Source organism: Anolis sagrei, chromosome 4, assembly GCF_037176765.1.
Source record: "Anolis sagrei isolate rAnoSag1 chromosome 4, rAnoSag1.mat, whole genome shotgun sequence".
Lineage (NCBI taxonomy): Eukaryota > Metazoa > Chordata > Lepidosauria > Squamata > Dactyloidae > Anolis > Anolis sagrei.
The window spans coordinates 12,012,570-12,025,021 of record NC_090024.1 but is presented as its reverse complement, the minus strand read 5'-3'; the positions used below and the strand labels follow the sequence as shown (position 1 = coordinate 12,025,021).

The following is a 12,452-nucleotide window of genomic DNA, read 5'->3' as shown; positions in this document are numbered from 1 at the left end:
GAAATGTCAGAAAAATGCTGGCAATTCCATAAAAGAGGAAGTTTATGAACAAAGCTCTTCAGCAGGGAAATGGAGCAACAACACTCCCTGTGTCTAGAACTCAGCACAAGCCTCGAAGATCCTGAAGATGGTGGGGGGGGACCTATATATACCTCTATCTATGTACAAATGTCTGTCTTATCAGTGTATAAATGGCATTGAATGTTTGCCACATATGTATGTTCTGTGATCTGTCCTGAGTCCCCTTTGGGGTGAGAAGGGCGGAATATAAATACTGAAAATACATGAATTTGATGTAGTATTATGTAGAATTCATATCACTTGAATATAATGAAATAATGGGAGTTATCGTTTCACGAGATCTTCAGCCTTCTCTGCCAAGAATGTTGCAGCCTCCCCAAACTCCAGCTCCCAGGATTTCATAGAATTGGGCCATGGCAGTTAAAATGGTGCTGACGATGGAGGCCCAGATCACTGCCATAAGTAAGCAGGCTTTTTTTCATCTTCGCCAGGCAAGGAAATTGGCATCCTACCTTTCGGTAGAAGCATTGGCAACAGTAATCCACTAGGTTGGACTATTGCAATGCCTTATATGCCGGCCTTCTGAAGTCAACGACCCAGAAGATTCAGATGGTCCAAAATGCAGCAGCCAGGCTGCTAGCGGGATCATCTATAAGATCCCATATTACACCGATTCTGCAACAACTGCATTGGCTACCAATAGAACATTGGATCTCTTACAAGATACTGATCCTGACATTTAGAACTCAAAATGGCCAAGGACCTTTGTATCTTAGGGACCGCCTCATTCCTTTTCCCCATCAGTGGTCACCTCGATCCACCCAGGAAGATCTCCTATACATACCGGGTCCTAGGGAGGCACATTTGGAAGCTACAAGGCATAGAGCTTTTTCGTCCTATGCTCCAATTCTGTGGAACTCATTGCCTCCATATATTAGAGCAATGTCGGAGTTGTGACCTTTTGTAAAGGCGCTCAAGACTTGGCTGTTTGGTTGTGCATTTAAGTAATCAGATCAAATTTTGCCATAGTCACTGCTGAGTGTCACACTATGTTGAGTGTTTTTATGTTGAATGTTTTTATATTGAATATTTTATATTGTGTATAAGCTATTTTAAATTGTAAGTGTTATTGTGATGTGTTATTGCCTTTATTGTAAACTGTTTTTATATGTTGTACACCGCCGTGAGTCGCCCTAGGGCTGAGAACGGCGGTCAACAAATGCAGTAAATAAATAAATAAATAATAAATAAATAAATAAGTCGCTCGGAGCACTTTGGTGGAGAGCGACTAATTAAGAAATAAAGTGATGATGATGATGATGATGATGATGAAAATAAATACTTAATAATAAACTTCAGTCTATGAAGGCTTATGCTACAAAAATCTTTTTCTCACAGTTAATCTGAAAATTATCACAAAGTTCCTTTGCATATAGATTCTATTATAGGTAATGTATAGACAATATTATTTCCTTTAAAAATCAGAGCATTATATTCTTATTTTTTTTGTTTAAATATATTTGTTTATTTTTTTAAAAAAACTTTTTATTAACACAAATAAAAAAACTCCAAATAAACTGTCAAAAACAACTCAGAATTCTTCATAGTAATGCTGCAAACTTCCAGATGAGGAGGACTACTTTTCCGTATGTGGTGAACTTGCACAAAGATGAAAAGTTTCTAGATCAAGATTTATGTATTAATTCAAATCAATTAAAAGTGGGTTTTGCGATGTTACCAGATATGTTTCTGTGGAGCATTATGGGTTTTAAAAAACCAAGATAGAAAATAAGGTTTACTTCTGTCATATATGGAAACAGCAGCAAGGCTACGATATCCTCAAATTTGGAAATAGACTGAAACACCAATGAAGGAAGAATGAACTGTCCAAATGATCAAATCAACTTGGCTTCCTTAAGGATAAGAGTCATTAAGGAAATTAAACATTTAAGGATTAAAGAAGCACAACTGACCCATATTGCAAAAAAAAAAAAAATCCACCAAAACGTTGTTGGCATAAATGTGAGGGAATTGGAGGTTTTGTTCATATGTGGTGGAATTGTGAAAATCTACCAAATGTCTACAAAAGATTAAGGAAGAGTTGGAAGAATTATTGGGGAGAAAAATTGAATTAAACAAAAAGCAACTCTTTACACAACACATTGAAGGTAATGGGAGGAATAAAGACCAGATCGAAATTGCAAAATATATGATAGCAGCTACCAAAACAACAGCTGCCTCAGGATGGAAAGATGAAGGGAAATGGGAAGTTTAAAAATGGCTTGAATATTTATCAGAGTATATGCTCCAAGACTACATACCTGAAAGGAAAACAAAATATATTAATAATGGCCATCCAAAGGAGAATTTGAAGCTGAAGTGGAAGAGATAATATTCATAGTGAAAGAGACAGGAAAATATAAGGAACTGAACCAAAAAAACTTCATAATCGAACAAATAATATAAACCAATGTGCAGAGTTACATCTGTTCCCAGAGGGAGGGTGTGGGGGGAAGAGGGAGGGGAACAATGGAGTGTTCCATAGGTGGCCGTGGAGTCCTATTCTTGATCCTCATGTTCTTCCACAGTGAGGACATCGGTTTCAAGATGGAAGGAGGCCCCGGTCAGGGTTGGCTTGACACACCTTCCTCTTGGTACTTCTCTCCCTTTCACCCTCCATTCATGCCTCTTCCAATTCTCCAGCACTACTGGTCACAGCTGACCTCCAGTAAGAGTGATCAATGGCCAGGGCTTCCCAGTTCTCGGTGTCTATGCCACAGTTTTTAAGGTTGGCTTTAAGACCATCTTTAAATCTATTTTCCTGTCCAACAACATTACATTTCCTGTTCTTGTGTTAGGAGTATAGTAACTGCTTTGAGAGACTGTGATCGGGCATTCAGACAACATGGCCAGTCCAGTGGTGTTGATGGCATAGGAGCATCACTTCAGTGCTGGTAGTCTGCTGACATTTGCCCACCTGTCTTCCCAAGAGATTTGCAGGATTCTTTTGGATGCATCACTAATGGAATCGTTCCAGGAGTTGAGTGTGATGTCTGTAGACAGTCTACATTTTGCAGATGTATAGCAGGTTTGGGAGGACAACAGCTTTATAAACAAGCACCTTGGTTTCCCTATGGATTTCCCAGTCCTCAAACACACTCTGCTTCATTGTTATAAGTAATAGATGCATAGAACTGTAAAAGATAAAATGTAAAAAAAAAAAAAACCCAATAATATACCATTGTGTATATGCAATTGTGACAATGTTACAAATTGCTTACATCTAACCAATTAAAATATACAAAAATACATGGGCATGTGTATTCACCAGTAGACAGCTCCTTAATGAGCTGCCTTTCAAAACCATCTTCTATGAGCTGAGTCAGGTTAAATACTTGTAATGTGAAGCTTTTCTCTTTCCTGAAACAAGTTTGCTGTGGAATCATACATGGGTCTATGTTTTCCATAATTCTGTGCAGGATAAGTCCCTCCAGAACTTTATAAAAATGACACAACAAGGAGATTGGTCTAGAGCTTTTTGGATCATTAGTCTTTGCCTGGTTTCAAAATGGCTATGACTCTTACTTTCCTCCAGACTTGAGGATCTGACAGGATGCAATGCAGTTGTTCTCCACTTCGGCAGCCAGCACCTTTCTTTTGGGTAAAAGTTCTTAATAGGTTAGATAAGGAGCCCTCAGTGGCGCAGTGGGTTAAATCCTTGTGCCAGCAGGACTGAAGACCGACAGGTCGCAGGTTCGAATCCGGGGAGAGTACAGATGAGCTACCTCTATCAGCTCCAACTCCTCATGCAGGACACGAGAGAAGCCTCCCACAAGGATGATATAACATCAAAAAACATCTCGGTGTCCCCTGGGCAACGTCCTTGCAGATGGCCAATTCTCTCACACCAGAAGAGACTTGCAGTTTCTCAAGGCACTCTTGACCCAACAAAAAAAAATTGGTTAGCTCATCCAGCTCAGCTGTGTTGCCAGTTTTACATTTATTGAAAGCCATTTCCAATTCAGTAGATGTAAGAGTTCATAAAGGTTGTTGTTTTCATTATCTGGTTCTCTGACTATTGGTTTCCTTCCTAGTTTTGTGACAAGGTTGCATTTCCCATTCATCAGATGTTGTTGTGCTATCTGATCTGTGAAAGATCATTGCTCAACCGTCCTAAAAGCCACGATGCCTTCTGTCTACTCCTTTCCATATTGACGTCTGCTATTAGCTTTATCCACTTCTGTTCCCTGGCATTAGAGGTGGACAACAGAATGTTCTGTGCGGCCTCAAGAGTTTGCTCACTAAATGAGTCTTCATCATGGAACCTGTAATAGCCTTCCAACAAAGCAGCTATATCAGGAGTAATACCCTGAAGATTGTGTGTCCCACAACCTCTTGGTATAGAAGCCCATGAGCAGGTTTTTACTATTTCTATATCGTGCTCATATTCCTCATGGATTGGGGCAACCAACATAATCTTGTCATCTAACATATAAGAGACCAATCCGCCTTTCTGAAGGTGAATTTTTGTTTACTTTCTGAGCCCTTATAATTGGAAGCAATTGGCATATTATCGACTGGTGCTGTTTGTTTGGTATTGGTGATTCCACTGATTTATTGCATTGTTGCACAATACTGTCGCTCACAAACAGAAGGTCTGGGTTATATCCTCGGTGCCACCTCCCACTGTTGTAAGATGATGGGAGCTTACTATTATAAATAAATAAAAGGACAGCTTCTCCATTTTTATCCTCCTGAGCATAGCCCAATATGTGGCAATGGCTGTTGAAGTCACCAATTACTACTGCCCTTTGGTGTCTATCAAAGTTCTCAGAAGAGGAGAAACAGCTCTTCATTTTGGGGTTTATATGTAGAGGTAATTGTGATTTTACTAAGCTCTACTGTTATAACCTCTATATTGTTTTCTTCAGTGTTACAGGCACTACTGACTTGGAGGCCTGGGTTTACAAAGACAGCCCTTCCATACCTAACATGTGGCCTTTCTGCTGCTATGATCATTTCTTGAACATTTTGGTCATTTTTGTTGTTTAACACTGTCACAACATGTCACATTTCTAATCTCAACACAGTTTATAAAGTAACTGTTCTTTGGCAGCTGACATGCCTTTGATGTTAATTTAAATTATTATCATAGTTGGTCCTGAAAAGGTCTGTTTGTTTGTTAGGTTGCTTGGTTGTATACTGCAAGTAACATCTGGTGTGAGAAAATCAGCCATCTACAAGGACTGAATAGTCCGACAGGCTACAGAAAAGAACACCTTCAAACCTTGAATCTTAAAAGAAACCACACATCTCTTGGGGATTATATATGAGATTGCCTTGAGTCTTCCAATAACTATTTGAGCAGAAGCAGAGACTTCAGAAAGTATCTCTGTTTAAATGCTTAGTGAATCTATGGTAGAATAACTACATCAGATTGTGGGGAGTGGTTGAAAATATGTTAGTATGGTGATATGACCACAAAGTAAAAGTACAGTACAGGAAATTTTTCAATGATTGGTGAAGTCAAAAACTGGCCATTGGTTTCCATATCTTTCTTTACTCTTGCACTAGAAAAGACTGCTCATTAAACACTTCCGCCATGGTAATATGTTGCCATTTCCCCCTTATATGCCTGTACTATTAGCTTAATATTAAAAAATATAGCTAATGCTGAGCTACACTTTGATACACCTGATAGCACAAAGTGCAGATTTCTCTTGAGATTTGAATTGTGGAAATAACTTTTGTAGTACCCAGGAGATTTCTGATGCATCAAGTGAATGGAGCAGGGCCTTGATCTTCATTATTGGGGTTCCAGCTAATTGATTTCTTGAAAGTGTTGTTGTCATATAAAGCTGGTGCCCCACCCTTGCTGAGTAACATAAAGAACTTATCAGATACTCCTTATCTGAAGTTGTTTTCTCGCCGCTGGATGGAGAGGTTCAACCGAAAGCAGAGAACGGATTCATGGTTTATAAGGACATCTCAACTCTGTTTCTTTGCACTTGGAAGAAAACTAATGCGATTGAGAAAAGGTAAGATATTATGTGCATTAACTGCTTTCTTGATGCTGAGTTCTTCTTTTCATGTTGCCATTTCTATTTCCATCTTCATTCACCTCCCTTGTTGGACACAGACGAATGCTGGAATCATTGGGTTCAATATTTTGAACCCAATCTTAATCAAAACGTTGAACCAACTCTATCTCATTTCCACACGTTCTCCATTCTGCTCCAACTCTCATGTTTGCTGCTTATGAAATCTGATGAGGTAAAGTGATGGGCAGCTTGGTCAATTAATCTCGTTCAGCTCCCATCCCAAAATGTCTTCCTCACTCAGCACAAAATAATTTTTAAAAGGAGACAGATAATTGTTAAATGAGTTGTTGGCATTTAAAACCTAACTGAAGACCCATCCCTTCTGGCAGGTCTACCCAGTCAACTTCCAACTTCTTATTATTGCTATATGCTAATTTTGTATATGTGTTTGATGTATGCTTTTTCTATTGATACACATATTTTATTGTATGTATTTAATTTATGCTCATGTTTTTACTTATGGTACCTCACTTCGAGCTATCAAAAAGAGATGGGCATTAAATAAAATGCATTATTGTTGTTGTTGTTGCTTCTGTTGTTGTTATTTGGAGCTGAAAGGACCAAGAGGGAGTCCATCTGAGGCCACATGTCTACCCTGAGACAAACCCACACAGTTTGCCCTTGGATTTATTTTATTTTATTATCATAAATTTCCTTTCGTTTTAATACCCAAAGTGATTATATAATGTTTTGAACATTCCAAAATTTCCACTACAGATTGTTCGAAGGAAAGATTTTTCAGAATGTGCTGTGCTATTTGTTTTGTTCCATTTCATTATCATGCTTCTAGCTGATTTTAATTCAATATCTCATCTATATAAATAAAAATGTAATGTTAGTTCGTGCTACCATCAGAACTCAAAAACCACTGGGGGAATTGACACCAAATTTGGACACAAGACACCTAACAGTCCAATTTATGTCCTCCACTAAAAAAAAAAAAATGATTTTGTCATTTGGGAATTGTCGTTGCTGGGATTGATAGTTTATCTACAATCAAAGAGATTCTGAACTTCACCAATGATGGAATTGGGCCAAACGTAGCACACAGGGCTCCCATGACCAACAGAAAAAACTGGAAAGGTTTGGTGGACATTGACCTTGAATTTGGGGATTATAGTTCACCCACATCCAGAGAGCACTGTGGACTCAAACAATGATGGATCTGGACCAAACTTGGCACGAATATTCCATATGCCCAAATATGAACACAGATGGAGTTTAAAAGAAATAGAACTTGACATTTGGAAGTTGTAGTTGCTGAGATTTATAGTACACCTACAATCAAAGAGCATTCCGAACTCCACCAATGATGGAATTCAACCAAATATGGCATACAGGATTTCCATGACCAACAGAACACACTGGAAGGGTTTGGTGGGCATTGACCTTGAGTTTGGAAGTTGTAGTTCACCTACATCCAGAGAGCACTGTGGACTCAAACAATGATGGATCTGGACCAAACTTGACACAAATATTCCATATGCCCAAATATGAATACAGATGGAGTTTGGAGGAAATAGACCTTGACATTTGGGATTTGTACTTACTGAGATTTATAGTTCACCTACAATCAAAGAGCATTCTGAACTCCACCACTGACAAAGAAACAACAAGAAATACTGTTTACTCACAAGCATATTAGAAACCAACTCTTTCTCATTACTTTATTTTCCAGATCACCAGACTGTGGCAGGGGACATCTAGTTTCATAATATTTTTTAATTTTTAGTCACCTTTTATGCCATAGCTTTGACAGAGAAGACTTTGTGAAAATTACAGGTCCTATTTTCCATAGCATTGTGCAATGGGTGTCAAACTACATCCATTCTACAGTGTAGATATACCTTAAATAAAATAAATATGAAACCAATAAAAATATGTTTAAAATGTGTAGCTGGCATCCTATCAAATGCATCATTCCCTTACCTATGTAGATGTGCATTTCTGATCATTGTTATCAGATTAATTCTGTCAATGGCTGTATAAAAAGAGTTACACAACTATTTCACCTGGAACTGTCCATTCTCAGATGGTATGTAGTTATTTCTCAGTTTTTCACTCTATCTCTTGCTTCACTGGGATTTTAGAAGGAATTATTTTACATTACCATGTACTCAAATGGTTAATAATCAGACATATTGACAATGAGTTGCATAGTACCAGTATTCAGCAAAGTAGTAGTGTAGCAACATCATCATATAACTACATGTCTATAGATTTCTATGTGGAAGGATTGTGTAAGATATTGAGTGTATATCATGAAAGAAAAGATAATTAAAACCCCCTATGAATCATCTCAGAGATTGAGATCATCTGGAGAGGCCCTGCTCTCGGTCCTGCCTCTTTTGCAGGTGCAGTTAGTGAGGACGTGAGATAGGGCCTTTTCAGTGGTGACTCCTCGACTATGGAACTGTCCCCAGTGATATTAGATCAGCTCCTTCCTTCCTGACTTTCAGAAAAAAGGTGAAAACATGGCTTTGTGACAAAGCCTTCAGCAACTAATACAATGCAATAGATGACTTGGATTTATGTGTAACGATTATTGGAATAGTTCGACCTTGATTGTGGATAACGTGATTTTATAGCTGTAAGTGGTATTGCTTCTGTTTTAATTGCTTTTAACCTCATTTAAATTTTTACCTAAAATTTTAAATTTTAACTAAATGTTATTTAATTGTTGAATTGTTTAAGGCATTGAATTTTGCCTCTGCTGTAAGCTGCCTTGAGTCCCCTTCGGGGTCGAGAAGGGCAGGGTATAAATATAGTAAATAAATGAAGAAATAAATACTTAGCTATTTGTGGATGTATAGGTTTTTGTGTTTTGTTTTGTTTTTTGTTGTTGTTGTTGTTTTTCGCAACTTGCCATAGACCTGATGTGAAATACAAAAGTGCCAAGAACTGGAAATAGTCCAGTGTACTCATTGTACAAGACTAAACGTTAATTGGGAAATAAACTTTATTGCAATATTAGTTATGTGACTCTGGAAATGAAACTGAATCCTCCTCTACCTCATTTGTTTTATCAATAGTGTCTTCACCAAAAGAAGAACCGCAACTGAAATAAAACATGGGGTCAGTCACTTCCCTGGCTTCTGGAAATGAATACAATTCAACAAAGAATCAAACAAATCCAAGTAGATACTGTGGTTATGTTGAAGGAAACCAGGATAATAATCAAGTATTAATGTATGTAACAACCATCTTCACTTTTCTTATCTCCAGTTTTGGATTTATGGGTAATGGAATTGTCATCTGTCTCCTGGTCTTCTACATCAAGAGAAATCATTTCACCACCTACATCTTGAACCTCTCCATTGCTGATCTGGGTGTAGTCACAGGTCTACTCTCTATTAATGCATATTGGCTTGTAGGCCGGTTGCCTCATGTTGAGTATGCGGATCCACTGAAGTCAATATTCCGCACCTTCTTCCTAGTCATGTATTGCATCAGTCAGTTTCTACTGACGGTAATCAGTATTGATAGGTGCGCATGTATCTTCTTTCCAATATGGTATCGATATCACCAACCACGAAATTATTCCATCATTGTGTGTGTTGTAATCTGGATCCTCATCATCCCACTTTTTCCAGCACATATCAGCCTCTACTTGCGTTTAAAATACTGTGAAATCTGGTTCTATCTATTTCTCATTAATGCCGTGCTTTTCACTCCAGGCATGACTGTTACCACTGTGGCAATTTTAATTAAGGTCTGCTTCATATCACCGCAGTATAAACGAGGGAAGATTTTAATTGCCATCTTGCTTGCTCTCCTCTTCTTCCTCCTCTTTGCTTTACCAATGAATATTATACAATACCTCTCTTTTAAAGACCCTAAGTTTGACAATTCCTATTTTTATGAATTTGGCTACATATGTGCAGCCATAAACAGTTCTGTCAATCCATACATTTATTTCTTTGTAGGGAGAGGAAAAGGTTGTCGAGATAGGGAAAAAATATGTAAAATACTTCAGAACATTTTCAAAGAGGAAGACAATAGTACAACAAAAAATCCCAGTTCAAACTCAAAATACAATGCTTCCACTCAAAGTGCAACAGCATCACTCTAGTTTGAATTATGCAGATGCTACTTTACCTTCCTGTATATGTAAATGTATTGAGAGAAAGTGTCTAAGATTACAACAAAAATGTGTATATAGTCAATACATTATGTATACAGACTAATATCTTTCTGAGATCCCGCTCAAGCACTGGTGGAGTAGTGGCAGCATTTCTCCAGTCCCTGGCTTGTTGAAGAGTTCCCATAGGAAAAGGTCTTGGAGGAAATGTGGTTGGATATACTTGGGAGTGCCAGTTTTAATTTATTGTATCAGGAGTGAACCAAGGATACAGTTTTGTAATGTATTTTTTAAATAAAATACAAAGTTTAAAAACTTGGCATTCTATTAAAAGACGTTTGACCAGTATCTGGCCACTTGGAGTGCCTCTGGTGTCGCTGTAAGAAGGTCCTCCTTTATTCATATGGCAGGGCTCAGACTGCTTTGTAATAGGTGATCTGTGGTTTGCTCTTCTCCACACTTGCATGTCGTGGCTCCACTTTGTGGCCCCATTTCTTAAGGTTAGCTCTGCATCTCATGGTGCCAGAACGCAGTCTGTTCAGCGATTTCCAAGGAGCCCAGTCTTCTGTGTGTTGATTGATAATTGTGAATACAAGATTTCCCCTATGTCTGGCCTCCAAAGACCCTCTGGAAGCCAGACATTGGAGAAACAGTCTGCTTGAAGCTGATTTACTTCTTCTTCAGATAGCATGGCTACAGGGTGATCTTGCCATAAGTGCAACTGGCTAGCATAAAAAACAAATCTCACAACAGATTGTGAAACAGGACAAGAGAATAAATCAATAGGTTAAAGTGCACAGAAATGAAATGCCACCTAAACATTAGGAAACACTTTGAAATATTAGGAGCTGTTTGATGGTGGTATATTTATTTATTATTTACTTTATTTATATACCGCTTTTCTCAGCCCTCAGGCGACTCAAAGTGGTGAACAACATCAGTACAAAACATCATGAGACAAGTATAGGGTAATTAAAAACAATTGTAACATAAATCATTAAACATCCGTATAACAAACAATCATTATAGACTATTTTAGAAAATGATGAACTGCAGTTTCAGATTTGTTGTCAAAGGTTTTCATGGCCGGAATCACTGGGTTGTTGTAAGTTTTTCGGGCTGTAAGGCCATGCTCCAGAAGCATTTTCTCCTAACGTTTCACCTGCATGGCAATACAGCCCGAAAAACTTACAACAACAGATTTCCAGATTTGTTATACAAACAAATTTGATTGGTATCTTTCAGGGGTGTTTTAATTGTGGCCCCTTCCCAAGCTAGGATTCTGTAATTTTGTGTGTAGACCTAGCTTCAGCTCTGTACAATCTCTATCATCTTAAAAACAAAACAGAAAAAAACACCTTTGCAACTTTTTCCATTTTTCTTGATAAAATTACACAGAACAGGATAGACAGGAATGGAATTGTAAATACTTATACAACACAAATATCCATCTTTAGCTTGCAATATTATCCACAGAAGTTAAGATTTTTACTGCTAAGGGTATAGGAGGAATCCCCTCCAGTGGGGATTCCTCCTCCTCCACTGCACCCTGGATGCAATTAGAGCTCATGAATCCACATGTTGGTGCATGATTGCGAACATGCCTACTGAAATAATATGCACAAATAAAATGTTTGTATAGAAAAATCTGCATATCTCAAAAGTGTGCAAAACTCTGCCTAAACACTCCCTTGACAAAATCAATTCTTTGTCAAATTTACAAAATAATAATAATTTTAGAATATTTATGTAAAAACTCAACTGAGTTTATTCTACTCTGTATATATGTATCTGTGAGGTTCTCCTTCTCTGTTGTGTTCTCACCATACATGTGTGAAGTTCTCCTTCTCTGTTGTGTTTCCACCATACTTAATGTTGATGCTATTTGACTTTGCTCGAATAATATATGAATATTTAATTATTTGTTTAGTATGACTAAAGTCATCATGTAGATCTAATAGTTATGTGTACATGCTCTCAATAAAAGTTACATGAACAGTGCTGAATTGTAAATCATTGTCCTATAGTTCACTGCTACACATATGTTAACAAAATGGAAATGGAAGGGGTAAAGAGAAATCAAGGAAAACAAGACCAATGTTCATGTTCATGTTGGGAAATTGATTAGAGACAAGTATTATAAATACATAAATAAATAAATAAATACTTACATAAATGTTTACCAGCTTGGGTATCCAGCATTGACTGGGTTATTTGAGAAAGTAATTTTTTTACTTGTAAAAAATACA

General features: G+C 37.6%; 1 protein-coding gene across 1 annotated transcript; it reads left to right on the top strand.

Moving 5' to 3' along the window:
• Nucleotides 1-9,166: 9,166 nt before the first annotated feature.
• Nucleotides 9,167-10,440, top strand: LOC132772877 (proto-oncogene Mas-like). The gene has a single exon (XM_060771724.2). The coding sequence runs from the start codon at nucleotides 9,193-9,195 to the stop codon at nucleotides 10,192-10,194; it is 1,002 nt and encodes a 333-aa protein (XP_060627707.2). The 5' UTR covers nucleotides 9,167-9,192; the 3' UTR covers nucleotides 10,195-10,440.
• The last annotated feature ends 2,012 nt before the right edge of the window (nucleotides 10,441-12,452 follow it).